The sequence below is a fragment of the Suricata suricatta genome, chromosome X (genome assembly GCF_006229205.1).
Source record: "Suricata suricatta isolate VVHF042 chromosome X, meerkat_22Aug2017_6uvM2_HiC, whole genome shotgun sequence".
Taxonomy (NCBI): domain Eukaryota; kingdom Metazoa; phylum Chordata; class Mammalia; order Carnivora; family Herpestidae; genus Suricata; species Suricata suricatta.
In genome coordinates this window covers 52,606,757-52,631,622 of record NC_043717.1, presented here as the reverse complement: position 1 = coordinate 52,631,622, position 24,866 = coordinate 52,606,757, and the positions used below count along the sequence as shown (strand labels likewise).

At 46.7% G+C, this 24,866-nt stretch overlaps 1 protein-coding gene across 14 annotated transcripts in view; it reads right to left on the bottom strand.

The window, feature by feature from the left end:
• Window positions 1-3,502: 3,502 nt before the first annotated feature.
• NHSL2 (NHS like 2) overlaps window positions 3,503-24,866 on the bottom strand; it is a 72,636-nt gene continuing 51,272 nt past the window's right edge. For 2 of the 14 annotated variants that reach the window (XM_029930791.1, XM_029930793.1), the window contains exons 2-8: window positions 24,490-24,645; window positions 21,459-21,586; window positions 20,989-21,184; window positions 19,023-19,154; window positions 15,498-17,822; window positions 13,871-14,003; window positions 6,237-13,026 (exon numbers count right to left, since the gene is read on the bottom strand). In XM_029930791.1, the coding sequence (XP_029786651.1) occupies window positions 12,702-13,026; window positions 13,871-14,003; window positions 15,498-17,822; window positions 19,023-19,154; window positions 20,989-21,184; window positions 21,459-21,586; window positions 24,490-24,645 (3,395 nt within the window). In that variant the 3' untranslated portion in view covers window positions 6,237-12,701. Of the gene's footprint in view, window positions 4,935-6,236; window positions 13,027-13,870; window positions 14,004-15,497; window positions 17,823-19,022; window positions 19,155-20,988; window positions 21,185-21,458; window positions 21,587-23,291; window positions 24,245-24,489; window positions 24,646-24,866 lie in introns of those variants that run through there. The other 12 variants (XM_029930792.1, XM_029930794.1, XM_029930801.1 and 9 more) reach the window with 9 other exon arrangements.

The following is a 24,866-nucleotide window of genomic DNA, read 5'->3' as shown; positions in this document are numbered from 1 at the left end:
ACCTTGGCTCAGGTCATGATCTCCTGGTTCATCAGTTCAAGTCCTGTGGCAGGCTCTGTGCTGATAGCTCAGAGGCTGGAGCCGCTTGGATTCTGTGTCTCCGACTCTCCCTGCTCCTCCCTGACTCACACTCTGTTTGTCTGTCTCTCAAAACTAAATGGAAAATTAAAAAAATTTTTTTTAAATAAACCACTCTCTTAACATTTAGAATAACGATTTCCTTGCTTTTCTTTATAGTTTTATCATCTACCTATGTATCCCTAATTAAGAACTTAGTTTTGCTTATTTTTACACTTTATATAAATGGAACCGTCCTGTATGTGTTCCTATGCATCTTGCTTCTTTTGCTCAACTTCATATTTCTATGCTCCATAAATGCTGTTGCATGTGCTGTAGTTTAATTGTCTTTGCTGTATAGAATCCTGCAATCGGCTTGTTCTCCTTTTGATGTACCATTCTGTTGTTCCCAGTTTGGGCTCCTATGTGCACTGTACTATGAATCTTCTATGTCTCTTTTGGGAAAGATATACACATTTCTCTAGGTTGTATAGCTAGGAGTGGAATTGCTGGGTCCTGGGAGATGTGTATCTCCAACTTTAATAGAGAAATACAAACTTTTCCCCAAAGTGGTTGAACCAACCAACCAGAGTGATGCCCACTAGCAGTGTGTCAGCTTTTCTGTTCTTTCATGTCAGAGTTTCTGTTTCTTCATGTTGATCTGGTGGATGTGAAATGGTATATCACTGTGTGTGTGTGTGTGTGTGTGTGTGTGTGTTTGTGTGTGTGTGTTACAGCTTTATTGAGGTATAATTGATGTACAACAGACTCCACATACTTAGAGTGACAATTTGATGAGTTAACATCTGTAAAACCAGAACCATTGAGATTATGAACATGACTATCATGCCCACAAGTTTCTCCCTACTCCATTGTAATTCATCCTCCCTCATTTCTCATTTCTCTGCTGATAGATGAGACTAAGCACTTTCCCATGCTTATTGGATATTTGGATTTCTTCTATTATCATGAGTCCATATAAGTCTTTTCCCCATTTTTTATTGAATTCTCTGTTATTTTATTACTAAATTGTAGGAGTTCTTTGTGTATTCTAAATACTAGTTCTTTTGTTGGTTATAAGTATTGGAAGTATCTTTTCCTTTTCTGGGGCTTGCCTTTTCACTGTCTAAATGGTTTCCTAGTTTTATTTTTTTATTTTTTATTTATGTTTTTTTTTGGTTCCTACATTGTTAACTTTTGATTTTGATGGTCTCAATTTAAAATTACATCTTTTTTAAAATTATAGTTTATTATCAAGTTGGTTTCCATATAACACCCAGTGCTCATCCCCACAAGTGCCCCCCTCCATGCCCATCCCCCTCCATCTCCTCTCCCTCCCTCCACTCCCCCATCAACCTTCAGTTTGTTTTGAGTATGTAAGAGTCTCTTATGGTTTGCCTCCCTCCTTCTCCATGGTTTCCTAGTTTTAAAGCAGTTGAATTTTATCACTTGTCTTTTATGGTTAGTGGTTTTGTGTTTTGTTTAAGAAATCCTTCTTGGGGTGCCTGGGTGGCTCAGTTGGTTAAGCATCTGACTCTTGGTCTTTGCTCATGTCATGATCTCACAGTTTCTGGGATTGAGCCCTGCACTAGAATCTGCACTGACAGTGTAGAACCTGCTTGAGATTCTCTCTCTCTCTCTCTCTCTTAAAAATAAATAAATAAACATTAAGAAAAGAAATCCTTCTGTACCATGACCTCATGAGGATATTCTCCTATATTATCTCCCAAAAACTTCATATTTTTGCTGTTCATATTTAGGTTTTTATCTAACTGGACCTGATATCTTAGTATGGTATGAGGCTCCTTTTTTATGTGAAATAAGTGAAATAGTATGATAGGCTTCTGAACATTTATTGAGCCCCTAAGGCAACAAGTCAAACAAGGAATAAAGTGACACAAGAAAAGCGGATTTCCTTCTCTTCTCTCTCACAGACGTCACTCCCTATGGCATTCCCTTATAAACATCCTGCTCACCAAATTCCACTCCAGAGTGCTTCCTGGGGGGACTCAACCCACAACTACACCTTGATGTGGGGTTCATAGACTCAAATGCCTTCAGGGGCATAGCAGGTAATATACATGAATGAGGCTGTTTGGGTTTAACATAACAGGGAGTGATGAGGAACTAGTTAACTGTAAAGATTGTGCCCACCTAGATTATTAAAAATTGAAAAGCAACTCCGTACAGTGTACTCCACACGGCGTATATGAGCTCAATTCAGCCTGCAGGCCTCTTGTTTATGACCTGTGCGTTGTTTTGGGGTATTTTTTTTGGTATTTTTTTCAAGATTGTATTTTATTTTTCTAAGTAATCTCTACACTCAACCTGGAGCTTGAACTCAACAACCCTGAGATCAAGAGTCGCATGCTCCAAGCACTGAGCCAGCTGGGTGCCCCTATGACCTGTGCTTTAAAGGCATATCCTCTCCTTGGTTAATTAATATACCAGACCCTGCCTTTGACATGTCTTTTGTGGGTTTCATCAGTGTGGGTCAGTCCCTAAAAGCTTCCCCAACCCATGGTATGGTAGCACAAGGAGGTTGTGACCCTGCCAGGGTGACCATTAAACTCTGCACCACAAGGTCCCAGTTAGGTACTGCTTGCCATGAGTCCCACCTTGAGCCAGCCTTTATCTGATTGTTCTCTTAAACCTCACCTGCTATTGCCTGAGGGTTGCCTTGGCCCCTCTCTCTTACCTTGTGAGCTTTCTAGGTTGTTTCCATCCCTGTTGTGTCTTTTTGGAAGAACAAGCTGGTGTGGTCACGGGACAAGAACTAATGTAGGGCCTGGGGAGACAAGGATGCTGGCTGCAAGGGCCTCAGCCTTACACGCTTGCGCCAGTTGGGAACAGAGAACAAAGATCCTTTTTGGATGAGCCTTGACCCTTAAATATAGCTGTCACTACCTGCCTGGTGGGATCGTACCCTTTTTGAATGATGGAACTGATGTGGGCCACATCTGGTCTGTGGGTTTGTGTTTTTTTTTTTTTTTTTTTTGCCCCCAGCCCAGACTCGCTCTGGTCAGCCCTGCTGGATGGCTTCATTGAGCCAGAGAACAAAGAGGGAGTGCATGCCCTGAGCACAGTTGCTACGGCAACCTCCTCCTCTCAGGAGCCTGGCAACTGCTGCCCTGTTCACCAGGGCCCCGCCTGCTCTGCAGCCCCTTGTTGCTTCCATAAGCAGTCATACTTGAATCCCTGAGACAAAGTCCTTGAACACGAATTATCTGCCCGTGTAGCTTAGGTTCACTGCTCGGTGGACCAGGTTTCTGTAAGACATTGTGTCCTGCATATTGGCTCTGGGCTCTCAGGGCTTTGTGAGGATCAAACCCCATGTGTGTGGGCCCCACACTTGCGAGTCCAGTAACACATGCTCACGAACTGGGCTTAGTGTCTGAATAAAGGCATCACTGCTACAATGAAAACCAGAGGCTGAAAGAGAAAATGATTTTAACAGAAACAGTTTATTTCGAGAAGACACAAACAGCTCTAGCTATATAAAGAATACATTTCAATTGCTGGTAGCAAGCCAGTATGGAACGCTTCAAAAAAAAGAAAAGAAAGACAAGAAAAACCCTTTGTAATATCACCCCACAGAGGACTTCCTTCCATTTTGTGTCTAAAAAGCTTGGGATTATGATCTCTTCTAGTTTCTGCTGCTTCTTGAAATTTTTATCCAGGGACATTTTCTTATTACTGGGTGATTTGCCTTACCTCTGACTTCCAGTTTAGGATATTGGTCTGTAAATTCCTGTCTCCTTTATTTTTTCTGAAGTGCACTGTTGGCACACAGTAAGCACCGACTGGTAAGTGCTAACGAATCAAAAGTCTGTCTCCTGACTATGCATAGTAGCACTAGCCAGTCCTCCTCCCTCATTTTGCTTTTGGCAAGTGTACGTCTTTTGTTGCCTTAGAGTCCAAGGCAGAAGCCTGATTCCATTCCTAAGCCTGGAAATCTTACAGCAGAGACAAAAAGAAACTGTTCCATAGATGCTTTCAAATAGGGAAATCCTGAAAGTTACTCATGCCTTTGACTTTTTAAGATTTAGTTTTCAGTACATGGGTAGATCCCTGGGCTTAAATGACAGAGAGGAAGCTTAAAGATCCTAAGAAGCAATTTGCTTAGGCAGGAAAAACTGCAGCCTGAGAGGTACGTCTGAGTGACTGAGTTCATATCAGATTAAAGTCCTTGCTCTCTATATGTCAGCCTGTCCACAACTGTCACAGAGGAGTTTCTTCAAATGGCTCCCTGAGAGAAGCCAGCGCAAACCAGTAGAAAGAAACTTTCAAAAGACAAGAAAAGGGAAATGCCTCAGGATGATGCCTCATCCCCTTCTCTTTGACCAGCCCCATCAGACCTAGATCTGGACCAGAGAACTGCTGAGAACACTAGATGGAGTGTGTGTGCATGCATGCATGTGGGGGGGGGGGGGAGAGAGAGAGAGAGAAGGAGAGAGAGAGGAAAGAGAGACAGATACAGTAGTCAATGGGAGCTTCACAGTCCCATTGGAGAAAACAGGCTCACAAACACAGGCACACACCTTCTTCACTCATACCTCTCAGTGTTTACATGAGAAAAATGTGAAAATGTGAATCTGAGCTTTAAACTTCCAGGTAGCATGAGAGATAGAGATCCAGCAAGATGGACAGTTGTCAGGAAGATTTAAAGATTTTTTTTTTTTTAGAGTAAGGTTTAGGCCCAACATGGCACTTGAACTCATAACCTTGAGATCAAGAGTCGTATGCTCTACTGACTGAGACAGCCAGGTGCCCCGAGGGAATTCTTTTAAAGGTTCAGAAGACAGGAGGCGGTGGCATGCTGAATGCTTGCTGGTTGTGGTGCTGCACAGGGCATCGCCGGGAGTCCGTCCTGAGGCCTGGGGGCCAAAGAGGCAGGGAGTTTAGGCAGGAAAACACTGTGGGCACAGAATACCTTCTATACCTCAGTGATTTTCTTGCTGGGGAGAAGTCTAGAACAGATCCAAATTACATTATAGATAATGGACACATGGACATTCTGGGTTTCAAAACCAACTATGGGAACCAAGAGAGCTGGTGATTTCCCTAGGAAATTGCAGACTAAACTGGCATCTCATGGTCTGGGCCACCAGACTTTCCAGAGACAGCCCTAAACTTGTGATGGCGATATGGGGCAGGTCAGGCCAGATGGCCCAGGGTTGGGGTCCCCAACCACAGTTTGGGAGACCCATAATGAGACAAAAGAAATAAGAAAACTCAGAAATCCATTCTTCCCGGCCAGTTTACCTCAAACTCAAGGAAGAAGAGGCACATTGGATAGCCAGGACAGGAGGTCTGGAGAAAAGAATGAGGGTTTCTACACCAAGGGAGAGACAGAGAGAGAGAGAGAGAGAGAGAGAGAGAGAGAGAGAGAATGATGAACAGCACCCTGTCAAAGAATAATGGGTTGGCATATGCAGCCCTTCTCCACCCACTTCTGTGCAGACTGGTCTGACAGCGCAGAGGGCGCTGAGCCACACCATCCAGTCTACAACACAGTTATCACATGGAGCCGGTCACAGAAATGCCTGTTACAGAACGTTGTCGGGACCAGGGGTCAGGAAACTATGACAAACAGGTCAAATCCAGCCTGGGGCTTGATATGGCCAAGAGTTAAGAATGGTATCTACATTTTTAAAGTGTTGCAAAACAAACAATAACGAAGAAGAATATGCTATAGAGATCACATGTGTCCCCCCAAACCTAAAATATCTGGCCCTTTACAAAAAAAATTTGTCAACCCTTAGTCTAGATCCCACCAATCTCTGAGCATGCCTTAACATAGAAACAAGAGGAGGTCCAGTGGACACAAGGGAACAATGGAAATAACGGGAAATCCCACTCCATGTGACTAGCATAGCCCGAAAGGTACACTGCTCGCGATTCCACAGAATGCTAAAGTGTGCATGGACCACGGAAGGAAGCCCTAGAAGAGCTAAAGAGAGAGTCACACTAGGCGAAGAATGTTCCAGAAAAGAGAATGCATGCAGAGCACAATACTGATTAGGGAGTTTTGTTATTTTTTTGGTAATATGCAGATAGAGCTTAAGCCCAGGGATTGACATAACATCAAGCTAGGTGAAGCTTCTAGAACACAACTAAATATCTCATGAGCATGTAACAGTCTGATATCTTATAAAGCTAATAAGGGAAAGACAAAGTAAATTCTAGGAAAGCCTTTATTGGTTTATCCTACTTTAAATAAACACTGATTACAAAAGTTCATGCTAAAAATAATGTAGAGACATTGGGGGACATTGAGAAGAGGATTCTTTGTTTTTCAAAAGAAGTCACCAGAAGATTCCCTTACACGAGAAGCTTCTCTACAAAAAAGTGGAATTTGATCTATGAAAATTCATTTTTCAAACTTCTTTTAGGGAAAATATATACAAAGTAGGGAACATATACCGAATTTGGAGGGGAAAAGAATGTTTCTACATTGAAAATCAGATTTGTCTTTGGATTCAATTAAAGAAATCTTGAGCAGTTTCCCTTGAAGCATATATATTAGTTCATTGAAATACCCAGGAAATCCATGTGTCATAAATGCAGAAGCCAGCTGTGGGTCTTCTAGAAATGCAGCGCTTTAAATGAAAACACACTGGCCCCAGAGGCAGGAGCCCTGGGACTGAGGCCAGGCCCTGCCACTGCATGCGTGACCTTGTGTAAGTTATTTGACCTTTCTGGGCCTCATGTGTAAAATGAGAGGTTGGCCCCTTTCAGTTCTAACATTCCATGGCTACAGATAAATACAGAAATAAGATAAATACAACAATCTAGAAATAAGAAATATTCCCCAAAGTAAGCCTTGGAGTCAGTAGGAAAGAGTAGCAATGAAATATCATAAAAAGAATAAAATTGTAACTACTAGCTGGAGTAAATAGATCTCATTGGAAAATTAATGAAAAGATTTGTAATTTACAGATTTGATCAGGAGAAGTAAGAACATACATATTGGTATTTCTTTACCACCACACATACGGAGGAGGAAATGAGTTTGGGGTGACTTATACAATGAGCACAATGCTGCATTTGCATGCATAACATTTCATAAAATTGGACATAAAAAAAGCAGAACACCACATAAGCAATAAGTTTCTATAACGCTTGGCAATGAAGAGAAGCTGAAGGGGGTTAACTGGTTGTTCCAGTTCAGATTTTGTTGGTGGATCTGTTGATATCAAATTCTATTATGTAGTCAAAATCTTAAAATCAGGGCCCTCCTAGAGAACAGCCACTGTGGTGAAGATAGGTATTTAAGGGCTGGCAATACCAAACAAACATAACACTTCTTTCCTTTTTCTTACTTGTGAATTCAAAAAAATTAAATTCAAAACAGGCCAGACATGCTGGCTAAGTCAAATCAAGGGTTTTGCAGGGAGTAGTTGATTCAATCTGGTAATTTCTTAACACCAAACAAATGGATACCTGAGCAACATGACAATATACATCACTTGGGCAGAGACTAATTGCTGTAATGACAGAAAATATGGTGGGAAAGTTTGGAATTATTTGGACAGTCGTGGCTATAGTGATTCAGGGGCTTGAAGAAGTAAGATCACTGGAATACACACACACACACACACACACACACACTCCAGGGCTGCTGTTGCTGCTGCTTCTGGGATCACACTTTGAGAGCCATTGGCCTTGATTTTGAGCTTTTACTGAACAAACATATAATCCTATTTCACAAAACCCATTACTTATGCAAATTTATTTTTGCTAAACTTAGGAAAAGCTCCACAAATATTTGGCTATAACTGATTATTGCCATATTCCTATATAAATCTGTATCAGAATATTCTAAAACTTTATTTCATGTCATTGCTTAAATTGTCATTTTTGGTGCCCTTTTACTAAGGCAGCTCTTTGTACCTCTTTCTCACTCTCTTGTCCTTTTAAATCCCTAAGACCTTGGTGACTTATAGCTAAAATACAAGCAAAGGCTTTGGAGGGACTAGGTGCTCTTGTATAGATCTGGTCTTTCTTACACAAAGCTGAAGTAACAGCACAAAACATAAATAAGGGCAGGGGAAGCTGAGGCTTGTGTTCAGTAAAGTTGTACCTCCAGTAATACCAGGAGTTTAATAATTACCACCAACACCCAGAGACTGACTTGGATCAGACACTGATCGGACAGTTTCACTTTTCATGAACAGGACACATTTTCACAAACTCTGCGTCCTTGTGTTCTTTTACTAAAATGATTAGCATTAATTCCATTTGTGTAAAAATGTTAATGTACAATATGAATGATCTTCACCTTCTCAGTGGCTTTCAGCAGCCATTTCTGAGCCTCTTGTCAGATGCGGTCCCTTAGTCTCTCGTCCACTAGAACAGACGGGGTATCAGGACTATTTAATCAACCACCAGCAATTTAATACAATAATTCCGGGAGATTAAGGTATTTTCTAGATTCTGGAGATAGCTGCTGGGGAATTTGGCCTTATGTGGTGGAAAATACACTTCGAGGCTAATCGAGGCCTAGAATTCTACAGGCAGAATTTGAATTCCTTTGGCTTAGGGCTTTTCCCCTGTTATAATGCAAGCGAACCTCAAAAAAGGTAGCATTAAGCCTTACGGTGTCAAAGTAAAGGACTTTAACTCTTTCCTGAGAACATGTTTTTCTTAGTGAGGAGAACAAACTAGGAGGCACTCAGGAGACTTAGGGCAGGGAAGCAAGGTCTGGGGAAAATGGAGCAGAAAGAGGAGAATGAGGATTCATCCCAATGGCAGACCTCTAGCTCATTCACTATTTTGCTGAAGGGGTGTCTCTGTCTGCATCCCTACTGAAAACGGGTGCGGACTTGTTACTTGGAGCAGGTTGCTTAGAAATCAACCATGTTTTCTGATAATATTGTTGATTCTTTGATGAATAGGCATACAAAGGCTTATAGCAATGGAAAAAAGAGATGGCAATAAAACATTTGGTACAACAGGGAGTTATCAGAGGAACCACACTTATTCACAGGAAGAACATAAACTGATATTTCTAGAGTGCAAAGTGCAGGGCTGGGTCGCGGGTAAGGCACTTTGCAGCCCTGAGAGTGGGCGCTTCGTTCACCTCACTCTAGTCCTGGCCCTCGCAAATCAGATTAAAGTGAAAGCTTACTATTGTGTTACAGACTTGGTAATGATGGAAGGCTGCACCGGTGAGGAACAGAGCACTGGCCGCGAACTCGACATTTTAAGGAATAGTTTGTTTATGAGGAAGAGGGCAGCTGCACGGACACATCTGCTCGGACCGATAGGTACCGCGGGATCACAATCTGATTCGTGTGGTCCAAAGATTTAAAATTGATGTTTGGTGAAATGGTTGTAAGCCTTTGTAGAATCTCCTCTAATCTTCGCACATTCAAGGTGATGCCTTCGGACCAATTGGTCGATTTGAGGTCATTAGGCTAACATGAACTATTTCGCTGTTTGTGGTCTCACCTCCTTAAAGGGTAAGTTGTAGGTTAGGGATGCAGTTCACAGGAGTCAGGGCTGAGGGACAAGCTGGAGCCAGGTGGGAGGCTTGGGCGAGGGATGAGGCAGGCAAAGGAGAGGAGACACAAGCAAGGCTTCCTGCTGTACCAAGAATGGTTTGCTCTCTACTCTCAACATTTGAACCATAAATATGTAATGAATGCCTACCAAGAGCAAAGCACTCTTTGCTACCCATTGACCTCTCCTGGGATGACTCCCTCTACCCATGACTCCGTTGAGGGTAGTCCAGCAGAGTCACCTGTGGCTATGGCTGGAATCAGAGCAAACAAAAGGATAGAAACAATTTGAACTGGAAGCTGACCTCCTGCGGCCAACTTCATTTTACTTGAACCTCTTCCTCCTTCAAAAATTGTGATCATTATTATTTTCACTAGCAAATGTGGCAGTACTAGGATCTCTGAAAGCCTGCATGGATGGGCTGTCAGCCTCTCTTCTCCGGTCTTAACAGTCCAGTGCAGAGGGCAGCAAACATTGTGCTGTGTGCCTTGGTGGGAGAGTTGGTGTTATATTCACAGGGACAAGAGGGGTTAAGAGTTAGGAGAAGGAAAGATGCTTGGTGTTCTAGTCATCAGTGACTAACAAATTCTACAGTCTGGTTGTTTGCCCGGGATTAGGTCCACCTGTTGCAAAATATTAAAGGAATATTTCTAGCCCTCAATATTACCCCTGATCATAATATCTCTGCCCCAAATCCTTTTGTGCTAATGGAAACACCACTGGCCATTTGAGGGCCATAGTAATGATGCAGATGTTATATAAATTCCAGTTACACAGACTATTGTAGAGGAAAGTCAGACTCAAGGTGATGGCAAAACATAAAGGTGTCTGGGCATCCAGCTTTAGAATATTTTGGGAAAACCACCAGGGATAGCAAGGTGAGGGGAAAGGTGAAACCCACTAGAAGTAGCAAACAAGAAGCTTCCAGAAAACCCAGCAGAAGTAATACATCCTGTACTATGCGAGTCTCGCATTTGGCTTCGGAGGTCAGCTGTTCAAAGTGGTTCTCAAGGAGAAGGCCCTGACACCCTCTCACTTTTGTTAGGCTAAAGCATGAGCACCCCTTCATTTCCCTACAGAGGAAAAATGTTTCTGTCTTTTGGTATTCTGAGTCTGGGGCAGACAAGTGTGGCATTTGGATATAAATTCAGGCCAGGAATGAATCTATTTTATTTCAGGTAAAATCCCTGAAATTTGATCAGGACCTTCAAACTAAATAGTTTGAATGCTTTTGAAAACAACTGGGTTCTTGCTGTTTATTATTTTAAGTGGCCTGTGTCTAAATCAGGAGGAAGTGCTGATTGCAAAGAAGTTGGTGAACCTGGCCTGCACTCAGAAGTCTAGAATTCAGACCTGTACCAACCAAGTGCCTAGGCTTAAGACCTCTAAGTGAGAGTCCCAAGTCTTCTCAGCTCTCAGTGTAGTTTTTCAGCTGCTAGGTCTGGTCTGCAGGAATGTGGGCAGTGGAGCTAAGAGCTTGCTTCTCATTGGTGAGTGATGCGACCTATCAAAATCAGGATCTGCTTGTTTCTGGGGCAGTTTCTGCATCCTCCAGGAGCTTGGCCAATGAAGCTGTTGGGTTGGTGGGGGGAGGGGTTGGCAGTGAAGGAGGGAAGGGTCCAGGAAGCAGGCTTCAATTTCATTTGACTTTTCTTTTCCCTTCTCAGGAAGGTGGACCATCAACCCTCCGTTATTGGTCAGCCAGTTTTTGTTCAAAATGTTGTCTGGTTTTTCCCCCCAGCCTCCCCCAAACCAGACATATGAAAATCAAATTAATCACTGCTCTTGCTCTGCTTAGAAAACTGAACTGACAAGAATAGTTAGTGCCTATAAGCTTGTGGGGGGGTCATAATGATTGCTCTGGGGTTCTGTCAGTATCCCATTTCCCCCTAGTGCCTACACTCTCCCCAGAATAGTTAATAGAAAGTTGGTCATGCAGTGGAACCTAAATGGCAAAAAGTAGCCCTTTGTGTGTGTGTGTGTGTGTGTGTTTGTGTGTGTGTCTGTGTGTCTGTGTGTCTGTGTGTTATGAGCCACAGCCACTTGCAAGGCTGCCTTTTAGGTTTTGGATATATCCTTTTTAGTCCATATATTCTTGGTTTGGGAACAGAGTAAGCCTTCCTTTAAACAAAAGCAACCACAAACCACAATCTAAACTGAATGGAGGTGGACAAGTTACACTTACTTTCTCTCCTCCTTTGATGATGTTATTCCTTCAGCTAATTACTTCCTGTAATGAAGATTATATGCAAATTAAACAAGAGTTCTTAGAATGCAGCATGAGCCGGGCACTGATCCTAGCTGTCATTGTTGACAGACACTTGAAGAATCTCAAGGCGCATGTGCAAGTTACCTTGGTCAGATCTGAGTGAACAGTTGGCTGCCTCGTTTGTTATTGGCTGAACTTGGTTCATCCAGAGCAACCCAGTCCTGACTTTTTGTAGCTGGGCGGGGAGGAGGGGGTAGGGTCTACATGTTTATTGAAACTCATCACCCTGATCTCCGTGTAGACAATCAAACTGCAAAAGGCGTGAATTTCAAGACAGAGTCACACTCATAGTTTGCATGACAAAAGCCATCCAATCAACCCCATACTGAAATAAGGGCACACCCACAAACCTCTCTGGTGGGTGGAGTTTAAGTGTGGATGGAGAGGCACCAGAGTCTTTTCTCCAGGCAGGGCCATCAATCAATGCCTTGCCAGGAAAGTGAATAGTCAGCAATGGCACCCTATGATCCCCAGTCTTGGCAGTCCCCAATCCGCTCTCATACTGTGCCCCTCAGTGACAGTAGTCAGGGATGGGGCAGCCTGGTCATTGATTGAAAAGGTGGCACATGTGCCCTTGCATCTGAGAATTTCTTCTCAGGGCACAACACTGGGGGGAGATAAGGAGAAAATTGGTAATTGGGTAATGGCAAGATTGTAAGTATGAAAATGTAAAATGTCTGAAGATGATTAAAGTGCCCGATGGTTTAGTTCCAGATAAAGTGGCCTCTCTCCTGCTGTCCAGAGTGTGAGTTAATGTAAAAGAAATGTAGGCTCTTCTGTTACTTCCATGATTCCTTTTTAAAACCCTTTCTCTTTCCCTTCGTCTACTCAAGTTTAGTAACTAAACCCTGTTTGCTGAACCCGGGACTTAAGTACTGGGGTCACTGGTGGTTTCATAGTCTTTTGAAAATTGGGCAATAATTCTCCGAGCCAGTGGGTTAGTGGTCTTCAGCAGTTCGGCTGCTGAAGGGCGGGACCTTGGAGTTGCCTTGCTCCCCTTCTTCTGTAGCAAGGCCTTGAAATCATCGTTTCTGCCAGCATCTAGGTTAGCACTGCCGCTTGACCCTGCAGAAGCAGCTGACTCACTGATGGGAGAATCAGCTGTGTTCTTTATTGGGGAATGGGAGCTTGGTCTGCTGCCGCCAGCAAAGGCCTCACCAGGCTCTTTCCAGCCAAGCAGCTTTCTCTTGGACCTAAATAAGAGAAAGTTTGCTTTGAGTGAATTCACGTGGCAGACATTTCCTAAATGCTTTATATAACTTCATGAATGCCAGAGACATGATCTGGGAGCTTCCATAGAGCAGCCTTGGGAACAGTTGTACTTACCAGCTTTCTCTCTTGCTGCTAAGTCCTCAGAGTCCCTTGTCTGGCTCCCTGTCTCTACACCCCTTTCAATGCTCACAGCTGGAGTCGCTAGGCCTGTGCCTGCAGGCTCAGTTCTGCCCAGGTTCTGGGACCAAGGAAGCATTTAAGGAGTCTGGCCAGTAGCTCGGTGACTCTGAATCAAGTCAGCCTGAGAGCTGATCCTGTTTTGAACTGGTGCTCCAGCTCTAATGACTGAGCTCTTTCTAGGTTTTTTTTTCTTCTCATCGCCAAGCCCCTGCTTTGCACCCCTGTCCAGTAACCCGGGACCGGTCTGGTCCCCCTTTGCCTAAATTCCTGCTTTGATGCTTGGCTCGTTGCCTTATTTCACTTCTTGATAAGATGTTTTTGTTACAAGGAATTCTGTGAAGGGTTAAATGTCTCTGTCTGTAGACAGAGCTTTGAGAGAGCAGATGGAGCCACAATAGGCCGTGCGGTTGCTAGGAGACGAGGGGCCTCTCACTCAGCACCTGGTCCTCCCTTCCCTGCCCCTCCTCCACTTCAACCAAAGATGTCAGTGAATGCATATGTGAGGCTGTGGGCTGCGTTCACATATGTGGGTATCTGAACTTAGGCTCCAGTTGCAATTCTAATGGCTGCTTAGAGATAGCAGCTTTTCTTTTGGTATAAGAAAGGTAGACAATTACAATAGGAATTAAGAAAATTGCTCTCGACCTGTGTATCACAGTAAACAAATCTTCAGTTGTGCGTGAAGCCACAAACACGTCATCGTCCTCTTCGGCAATCCATTCAGCTGTTTTATCACTGATTACACTTTTTTCTTCAGTGCTTGCTTCCGTAGAACTCCCTAGGAATAAGAACCAGAAGAAATTAAATACTTTGACCACAACAGTTAGGACAAAGCACATTCTCCTCTGGTACCTCATTTGATATTCAAAGCAACTCTGGAAGGGCTGCAGGGCAGAGACTCTTAATGTCTCCATTTTGCAGAGGAACACAGTGTTCAGAAGGTTAGTATTTTGGCCAACGTGGAGTGAGTGGTGAAGATCAGCATGGGTCCCTGTGTTCTCAGGTCTTTTCCATTACACAACAGGTTTCCTGAGCTTTCTCTTGTTTTGAATGCAGCATTTTTAAAAATCAAAAAGCGGAAAGTCATCTAACACAATGACTCAACCATGAGGTGGGAGCGGGACCTATCTGGATCTCAGAGGGAGTCTGTGGAGTTTGACGACGCATCTTCTAAAAATTACCTCTGGCTGTGCTTTGTTTGCTTGTTTTAGCCACTATGATTTAACTTATGTTGAAAGTCCAAATTGTCCTAAGGAAGGTCATAAGATTTTGGTGTTTGGTGTTAAAGGTTCAAAACAGGATGAGAAATGTGGATGGATCTGGAGGACAATAGGTTAAGGGAAATAAAGTAGTCACCAAAAGACCAATGCTGTATGATTCCACTTGAATGAGGTCCCTGGAGGAGTCAAATTCATAGAGACAGAAAGTGGAAGAGTGGTTGTCAGGGTATGGGGGGAGGGGACAATGATGAGTTCTTGTTCAATGGGCACAGACTTCAGTTTTGCAAGATGAAGAGAGCTCTGGAGGTGGATGGTGGGTAGTCATGATTGTACTACCCTGTGAATGTACTGAGAACCACTGAACTGTGCACTTAAAAATGGTTAGGATGATAAATTTTATGTTATGTGTATTTTTGTCATAATTAAAACAAAAAAAAGAGACATGCAAAAAAGACCCAAAAAAGGATGAGGAGCATTATGTAGCTTAGTCTTATTGTTCTAGGAAAAGCTAGCCTCAAAGCATCCAAGAAAGTGAGCTCCCTTTCCTCCAGAAAGCACTAAGAAAGGCTGCTGCTAGAAACATGTTCCATTGTTTCAGAAGCTTGCAAGCCTTCCACAGCACTTGAACTTGGCCTGGGAGGGTACTGAGTCCCATGCATGAGACGAAAATCTGCGTGGCTAGTGAAAAGTGCTGTACCGGGAGGTGGAGTGAGAGTTCCTAGGGCAGGGGATGCGTGCCTGACTAGGTAGATGGGCTAATAAGGTCCTAGGGTGCTAGGAACTAGTTTGAGTTCAGTATCTCAGTACCGGGGGTTCCAGGGGAGATTGGCCCAAACTGGATCATGAGATCCACCCCTGGGTCACTCCTAAATCCCAAGGGCAGTGAGAACTGCTTAGAATAACCCAAACCCTCAAGGAATTCCTCCAGCTGACCTGGTTATCCTGGGCTCAGGATCATTATCTGGGGGAATGTGCTTCTGTCTTTGGCACTCCATCCTCACCCTCACCTTTCCTGGGATTCAAAGGAAAAGCCAGCAGAGAGTTTTACTAACCTAGAGGACTTGCTTCCCTTCCACCTTCAGCCTCTGGTGTTGAAGTTGTCCTTGTACCAGGTGATTGCAGGTGGTCACTGGTCGGGGGATACCTGGCTTCTTCCTGCAGGGTGATGATGGGGCTGAGCGACAGCCTTGGTTCTGTCCCGTACACATCCATTTGAGCTGTGGGTGATGTGAAAGGCAGGTACAGCACGCTGGGCTTTTTTGGGACAGGAGGTGGGATCTTGCCTTTCTTTTTCTCTGCTTCTTCCTCGCTCTGGAGGCTAATTCTTTCAGGCAGGGCTCTCACCTTAGGGCCTCCATCCTCCATATTTCCCTGGGGAGGTTGCTGTGTTCCTGAGAAGAAGGCACCAGAGGAACCAGCGAAAGGGGTGAAAACAAAAGATGAGGGTGCTGTTGACTCCCCTGGGCTTCTGCCCTCAGGGCTGGAGGACTTTGGTTTCCGCACCGCGGTGTAGACGTCTGGAGGGAATGGCCTCATGTGTTGAATGGAGCTCTTGGGGGTTGTAGCCAAGGTAGGTGAAGTTAGCGGGTACTCCCGGGGGACAGATGGTGGCTTGTGCACCAAGCTTGGAGGCCTTCGGGCCACGGGGGGCTTCTCAGCTATGGGAGGTTTCATTTTTCTCTCTGGCAAGGTGAAGACTTCTGCTCCTGCTTCCTCAGCATAGTCAGGGCTCTCGATGTCATCTTCTGGCTCAGACTTGCTGACTGACCTCAGGCGAATGGAACGTAGGTCAGACTGAGTAACCATGGGCATAACTGGTTGGTTGGGGCTCATTTTCTGGGCCAGCTTGGCCCCAAAATTTGTATCTGAGTGATGCCGGCTCACCTTGGTTTTACTTCGGATAGAGATACTCATCCCAGACAGATCCAGGTTAGTTGATGAGGTCAATGGTAGGTCAAACGACAGCCATGACTTGGACATTTTCTCCATGGGTGATGTCGGGGGTAGTGATGACTTCCTCTCAGGCACCACTGGACGCACCCGGACACTGCCACTTGGAGGGGGCAAGTGGCCCAGGGTCAAGGACATGGAGACTGTGGGGGTTGGTGTCTCTGACTGGCTGGAGTATCCACTGGAGGGTGACATCAGCCCAGTAGGCCTTCCTGGGGAGGATACTTCCCTGGCCTCCACCTCGATGGAGAGCTGGGAAGGTGTCGTGGCTCTGGATGTGGAAGGGGAGGCAAGAGACTCTGAGCTGCCCTGAGCTTGGGTGCACTCAATGACTGTGGTGCCTGTGGCAGTGCTGGAGCTGGACAAGGATTGGCAAGTGTCACCAGACTTCCAGTCAGTAAGGTACCAGTGGTGGGAGAATTGTGTGCCTTCTGGATCTTTGAAGGTTGGCACAGCTGGGTGACCCCGACCATCCTGGTGGGATGAGTGACGTCCCTGGTGTTCCAAGGAGAGGCAAAGGCTCCTGGGCCTCTGTTCCTTGGGTAGGGCTGACCCACCTTCTGGCAAGAGGACTGGCTCATCTTTGACCAGTGAGACACTGCGCATTGGTGGGGAAGGCTTCTTCTTGGCCTTCCTGAGTGAGATACTCTTGGACCTCTGCCTTCTGTGCTGGGCCTCCTGTTGGGCCCTATGAGAGGCAATGTTGTCAGCACTGTTACTGCCCTCAGAACCTGTACGGTCATAAGGAAGGGCACAGGCTTCGCTGGCCTTCTGTTCCTCCTCATAATCCAACTCTGTGGTGCCTGAGTCTGTGGGCACAGACAGTGACCGCTCCCGGAACCTGCTGGCCCCATCTGGGCCTGTCTCCAGCTGTGAGATACCACTAGTGAGAAGGCCAATCCTGGAGGGTCGTTCCACTGCCTGCATTTGTTGAGTAGGGTGCTCAGAGTAGCCTGCTGACCCACTGCATCCTGCTGGGTTATCACGAGTGACAACGAGGGTAGCAGTCTCCTTAGGAACTAGAGGTGGCAGTGTGTGCAGAGAGACCCAAGCATTCCCAGAGGAAGGATTTTTTCCATTTTCAATGACTTGAGTGCTCTGACTGGTGGCACTTGGAGTCATGTAGGTAAAAGTATCTCCCTTCCAGGAAGCAGAGAACATCGACTCCGTTGGTCCATTGCAAGAACTGGTGATGCTATACACCATTCCTATGCTCTCCATGCCAGGAGGGTGTGCACCACGACGCGCCTGGAGAACTTCTTCTGGATCACTCGAAGGACTCCTCAGTACCGATGAAGTGAGATTTGGGAAACGAGCTTCCTGACCAACTGCAACTCTTCCATGGACATCTTCTGGGACTGAACGACTGAGCCTGATGTCGGAGGTGGCAGAGTGGGCCACACTGCCTGATGGGCTGTTGCTGTGACCTGGAGAAGGTAAACACAGAAAGTTAGCAGAGCAGCCAGGGATCCCCTGGCAGCCATCTCGAGGCAGGAGCACCAAAGTTTTTTTTTGCCAAGAAGCATTTGACAACAGCTTGGTCGGGACATCTTGGTTCTTCCTTTCCATAGATGAGGATGCTGGGGAAGTTGGGTCCTTGTCCATCACCACACAGTGCCTGACCTTGAATTGTCCAGGAGGCTGCCAAAGACTTGCCGGCTTTGATTATTCCTTTTAGAGCTGAAGCGGCAGGTGGGACTACCTTAGGTTTTTCCCAAGCTTTCACCCGAGGCTCATGACCCATCACAGACCTCAGTGCTCACCTCTCCTAAGATGAGAGCAGAGGCTTTTGAACTGATAAAGGGCAGCATTGTGTGACTTTCAGCCTCAGCAATGAATCTGGAGTATGCTACAGCTGGAAAGTTCAGAGTCTGGTGAGATTTTTGGTACCTGTCACTTTTCAGCTCTGCAACAAGAGAGACTTAGGATGACCTACACATGTGAGGAAACCATCTGGATGTTCAGAACCCCCAAAGATTTTTTCATATACAACAATTATTACTGTTACCTCATTGCTACTACTGTTACTGCTACTATAATAATTTATAACAGCAGCCACCATTTGCTGAACACCTACTAGGTACCAGGCACGTGGTAGGCAAATATGCATAATAACTCTAATATGCATGACGACTCCACCAGGTTGGTATTATTATCCCCAACTTGCAGATGAAGGCATTGAGTCCCAGAGAGGTTATGTAAGTTGGCCAAGGCCTCATGGTTAATAAGTGGAGAGGCCAGGACTTGCATCCATATCTCTCTGGTCTGTGCTTTTTGGATGGCTTCCATGTAGCGGCAGTAATGGCTCTGTTAAGATTGTGCTTTTAACCATGACTCCCTTCTATTTCCCTAATTCTGACACATATGGCTATATTCCATTTAGAATGGGAAACAATAACATAATGGACTTATTAGCCTGAGAGACCTGAGCTCCATATTCTGTTGATGCCCTTGACAAAAAGTCCTTGGTTGTGCTTAATTACCACATTGGCTTCTTTTAGGTCATCCAACCACCCTCCCTCCCGACCCCCACCACCCCACCCTGCACTCTGAATTATTCCTGGGTGGCAGGACTGGTGGAAATGAACAAGGGGAAGGGTCTGGGGCATCAGCTGTGGTGGGGTCACCTTGGTCTCGCTGTGAAAAGTTAGAGAATCCAATAATGGTCCGCCTCCGCCTCAGGGTGGATTTGGGGTTCACGGCTGTCTCCGTGTTAAACAAGGAGTGTCGCAAACTTGCATGTTTATCAAACTGCTGCCCTGTAGCCAAAATAAAGACACTTGGGTGCATCCTGGTTTCTGTTTATAGTACAATGGTCTGAGGTGGAGAGAATGGATGATGGCAGGAGCAATGAGCATGAATAGAGTCCAGGCAGGTGGCCCTTCATCCTTCTCGCTCCCAATCTGGCCCTGGATACCCATAGCCCCAGGGCGTACACGTTGGCTTTGTAGTGTCATACCCTGCGAGTATTAGGTGAGTCTTACATGGCTGAGGGCCATGGTTTTCAACTGTGGCTATGTGTGAAAATCAACTGAGCAGCTTTTGAAACTCTAATATCTGAACCCCATCAAGAACACTTAAATCTCTGGCTGTAGGGCCCAAGAAGAAGCATTTTCTTGAACTTCCCACGTGATTGATTATTCAGAGGTACAGCCCGGGGTGAGAACCGCTCTGCTCTTGTAGAGAGACAGGTTGAGACTAGATGTTGCTTGATTGTAATCTTTTCTCAAAGAAAGCCTTTGTATGGGCTGGTGAGGACAGTGCCTCCAAGAAGCTGCCCCGCTGCCCCCCAGCATCCAGGAAGCAGCCTGCTAGCCTGTCCTCCAGTCACCTGATCACATTTTATCAACATTCATCCCTGGGTAGTGATTGAGATCTATTTCTCCTAAAACACTGGGACAGCCTTTGCTCCAGGGGAATTGCTAGGGCAGGGGTAGGGTGAGGCATGTTGCTCCCCCCACTGCCTCTCCTTCAGCAGCGAGCTAACCAAACCCTCCCCTCTCAGCCCTATGGCTGCATGTGTCCCCACTTCCCACCCTGCCCCCAGTAAGTGGCTCTGCAGGAAAAATCAGGGCTGGCTTCATTGAGAGCAAGGTGGAAGTTTAAAAACAAAGTGCCCACCTTCACTCTGTGAAGCTCTCTTCTCAGCCCTCACCCCTTTTGGTATTTCTCCCTAGGCTCTGAGCTCTATTTCCTGCCTCTGATTTCCTGAGAAGATGACAGGGGCACTGAATGGCCCCGTATCCAGGGAATGTTGCCACATGTGGCCAGGCATGTCCTCATTGTCTTCATCAGCTTTTCCCAGCATACCACTGGCCAGTGCTGGCTCACAGGGTGCCTCTGGTCCCTTTAAGTCAGGAGGTCTTCATTTCATCTGGTTGCTGGCCTACTCCTTCTGAAATGACTGACCCCCCTCTTCTTCCACTTACAGCTATACTCCAGCTGGTGGAGTGTGGAGCATGAATTAATGATGGGCATGGTATAGGGTGCCACATGTCCCCAAAGTCACAGCCAGCTGAGACTCATTTGCCTTGGTCTCTTTCTATTACTTCCCTTCTCATACACTTGCCACGCCAGTTGAAGAGGCCCACCTCACTAGGAGTCCGGATGTCTACTGAAAGCACCACAAGGCCCTTTTTCTGTGTCCTGGGTATGATCCTCCCTTTTACCACCAGCACTACGGAGCTTGCACTTCCACACCAGTTCCTATCTGTGCACTACAAACCTGGCTTCTGGCACGAGAAGTTTTCTATCCCCAAACCAAACCGAGCTCACAAACTTGCAATTTCCATAGATGTACCAAAGAGTACACAAGTTCACAAGGTTTTAAGGTTCTCTGTTAAGAGAGATTTGTTTGCTACCAGATGGGCTCAGTTAGTGTGGCAGTGCCAGTAGAGAGTGAAGAAAGAGCAGCCAGAGCCCCACTCTTCTGCATGCCTCCATTCCCCAGTGAGAGCCATGACTTTGACAGTGCAGGGTGAGCCAGTAGCAAAGAAAGTCTCGTTCCCTCCCCTGGCACCCAGTGCATTTGGATAGGATGGTCTGTAGTTGGCATGGAGGGAAGGAAACAGAGGTGGTGCTAAGCAACTCTACCAGAGATGTTGATGGGCACAATGTCAGAGTGCGTGGAGCAAGGTTGAAGCCACCGTTTCTCCTCTAGGATGGGCAGAGGGAAGGGGCTATTCCAGGCAGCTTGCTTGTCGGCTGTGGTAGACAGGCTCAGGGAGGCCTCAGGGGCCCTCACACCCTGGGTGGTAGTCTCATCCTCGCTCAGCTGCCGATTTGTAGGCTGTTGGGAAAGAAGGTGATGGGAAGGGTCTGCTCCCGACGAGGTGAGCCATGCCCATGGGATGGCTGTCTAGGCAGGGTTGTCGGAGGCTTCATCTGGGAGGCAGGAAAGTGTGGATAGACTGTTAGGCCAGGGCCTCAGGGTAGCTCTGCTGGTAGGCAGAGGTGAGAGGCAGTTTCCGATGGGTAATGTAAGCAGCTCTAGGATCCCTGTCAATAAATGCAGAGAGAGCTCTGCATGCTGGCTCTCACAGGTGGGGGAAGAGGCAACTCACCATCAACACAAACTCCAGACGCCTGCCAGCCTGGGGCCTTGGGCTATTGGTGGACTCAGGGGCCTCATCAGCAGAGCGGAAGGTCTGCCCCAGGAGTCTGGCCTCCGAGTACTGTTCCTCATATTCTTCTGAAAAATAGCACAGTGGATACACACTCTAGGGGGCCACGGCCAAGCACTGCGCTGGGAAGGGACCATGAGAGCTGGGTCTCCTGCTCTAGCTGCCAGGCCTGACTTGCATGGTTTCTCTACAGTATTTCCCGGCTTCTGACCCTCTGGATTCAGAATTTGAAAAAGGCCTACTTCCCAGGACTATGAGCACCGAGGAGAAAAGAGAGTCGATGAATTCGAGTTGTGCTGGTTCTGAGACCAAGCCTGTGCCTTGATGCCCCTCCCCTCTTAGGTGCTCAACCTAGAGGAGAGCTCCAGGAGGCAGACACCGTTTGCTATTTTATGCTGCGGGTTCCCCTCTCTGAAACCCTGCACCTCTTCAGGTTTTCTGCGGCCCTACCAGGGAAAGGACCTGTGTGACACACAAAGGCATTGGGAAGTCCAATGAGGAGTGCTCCCTTGGATGTCAAGAACTCTTGTTTGAACCTCTGAGGGCCCGGTTCCCTGCATCCTGGTCCCACCGTGGGTGGTGTCAGGTCAAGGGGGACTTAGTTGAAGCAGAGGGAAGGCAGAGGTGGTGGCATAAAAGGCAGGAGAAGTGGAGGGGCATTGTCAGCAAGCAAGAAGGACACACAAGATTTGGATGGGCTTCGTTTTAAGTGATGAATTCGATGAGTAAAGAAGGAATGTGAGAGCAAAGAACCAATGAGTGGGGCTCTATGCACATTTGAGCAGACTTTAAGACTCCTAGAGACTTGGACTCAGGAGGGGCCTCAAAAATTCTCTGGTCCAACACTGCATTGTGGGCTCAGAGTTCTTCCTCAGCAGTCCCTCCAGTTGCTTCTTCAGCTTCCACATGATCCTGAAGAGAAGGTAGGGCAGCCTTTCTCCCAAGGCAGTTCATCCCATCCAAGAACAGTTGGGGCTGTGAGGCATGTCAGGAAAGCTCTTCCTTATCTCCAGGTAGAATCTGCCTCCCTCTACGTTTCCACCCACCTGTCCTAATTCTGCCCATGGTGGCAACATAGAGTACATGGACTCTTTTTCTGCATGATAGCTCCTCTCTTATCTGAACACAAGGCTCATGGTGTTCCTCAGAATCTTGCTTCTCTAAGGTCACTGCTGCCCTGCCAGGGAGGCAGGGGTTTGGACTGTAGTCCAGTTGGGTGGCCAGCTGCTGTTTTCTAGTCCCCTTACAAGTTAGCCTTCATTGGTGTGGATAAATAAGAGCCAATAAGGCTTCTTTTCCCACTTAACATTCACTCAACAAATGTCTACTGAGTCCCTCCTGGGGCTCCAGCTCTGTGCCAGGTGCTTCTGGAAAGACAAGGGTACGAAGAGATGTAATTCTTTATGTTGAGACGCTCAGTGTGGTTAGGTGGACAAAGTCTACACCCAGGACTAGTAGGGGAATGAATAAATGAAGGGACAAATGAGAGATAAAGCAGCTCAGAACTATACAAGTCCTCTTGAGCTGGATGGTGTAAGGTGGCTGACACAAGTGCTCATGCAGGGAAGGATGCAAAGTGCAGAGCTAGTGTTAAAGGGGTTTTTGGGTGAGGCAACTTTGAAGAAAGTGTGAGGACTGGGGGTTGGGAGAGCAAGGAAGGGCTTCTAGGGTTTGCAAGAGGCCGAAGTGGGACAGCGAGTGCCTGGCATAGGCACAGAGCTTGCAACTACTGCTGAGGTTTTATTTGTATTATTTCATGGAGATAGAACTTACCTACACTAAGGTACGAAAATCTTAAGTGCACAGCTTGGTGAATTTTGCCATATCCATGTCCATTGTAACCTACATCCAGAGACTGTAACACCCCCGTAGCCTGTCGCACAGCACTGACGTTTAATCTTTTTGCCACTCGCATTGGCTAAATCCCTCTGATCCACGAGTATGGTTTTCATATTGCAAGGTCTTATCAGGGACGTACTGTCATTTCTTTCATGGTAACTTTAGTATCATACCCAGCCCCGCCCTGCGTTCCACAGGACACTACTGGGAGTGGACGTTGCATCTTACCGGGGTCTCTTCAGCTGCAAGATACTCTTGCCAAACAGGTTACATACCGTTTTTACTTCTCACAAAACTTTGCCACGTGGGGAATTGGAATCTGATTTGAAAGATTGATCTGAAGCTTCGGAAGGTTGGGTAATCCGCACAGTGTCCCACGGCTGGTTAGGCGTGGGATTAGAATGAGTTTCTAGGTCTGTCTGATTCCAAAGTCTGGGTTTTCTCACTCTGCCTGGTGCATGCAATCTGACTGCTCCGGCACTGCAACTAGGCTGTTTTTCTGGGGCGTGTGGACCCAGCTTTGTGTACAGGGTGCTCGTCTGTATACTCCAAGATGCGGGGCTGGGATTTGGGGGACGAGGAGAGCTCTGGGTGCTGTGTATTGGGCTTCCTTTGATGAGGCAGTATAACTAGCTCTCCAGGAGCCACGCGGCCAAGGTTAAGACAAGTGCAGAGTGAGTGAAGCCCTGTGGGGGAGACCCTGCAGCTGCCTCCATTCCATTGTCTTTGGGTGTGAGGATTCCAAAGGCTTGGGTGATGTGGCAAGAGACGGTCTAGAAGGTTTGTGAGCCCACGCAGAGGGAGTCTTTCACCCAGCTCTCTTGGTGAACGGTTTGACCATTGTCCCGCTTCTGCCTCTGTCCTTTTTCCCCCCATGGACTCCTGAACTGAAAAATAAAGGGGCGGGGTGGGGTGGGGGTGGGTGCGAGTAAACAGCCATAGAAATCAAGCCCTCCAGAATCATTAGTCTGGAAGGTAAAGAGATGGGAAATGTGTGTTTTGTTTTTCAGTGGGTTTTAACTGTTCTCTCTTTTTCTCTTGCTGGTCCCTGTCCTCTTTCTTCTTCGCCTCCCTCCAGCCACTGCGCATCTCGCCCGTGGGCTCCGGCCGCAGCCCCCCTCCCTCTCAGTACCTTGCAACAGGCTCTGGAGATTGAGCTGCGCCTCTCGAAGCAGCTCCTCTACACTCGGGGGCCTGCCCGAGGAAAGGAACACGTTCACTGGCTGTCGCCATGACGACCTCGAGTGGGCAGTCGCTGTCGCATTTTCCCGACCTGAGTTAGCTGCAGCTAGGAAGGAGAGAGTCAGTGAGAGGCGCAGCCGAGGTGGGGGGGCGGCGCGCGGTGGCCAGTGGGCGCCCGCGGTTCCCCAAAACCCGCCTTTGTCGGGGGTGGGGGTGGGGGTGGAGCGAGGCTGCGCTTAAAAGGCGGGGACTCGCCAGCCGCAAGATTTTTCCTCGACAGATCCTACCGCAGTCCACTCTCTCCCGCTCCGCTGGCCTCCACCCGCC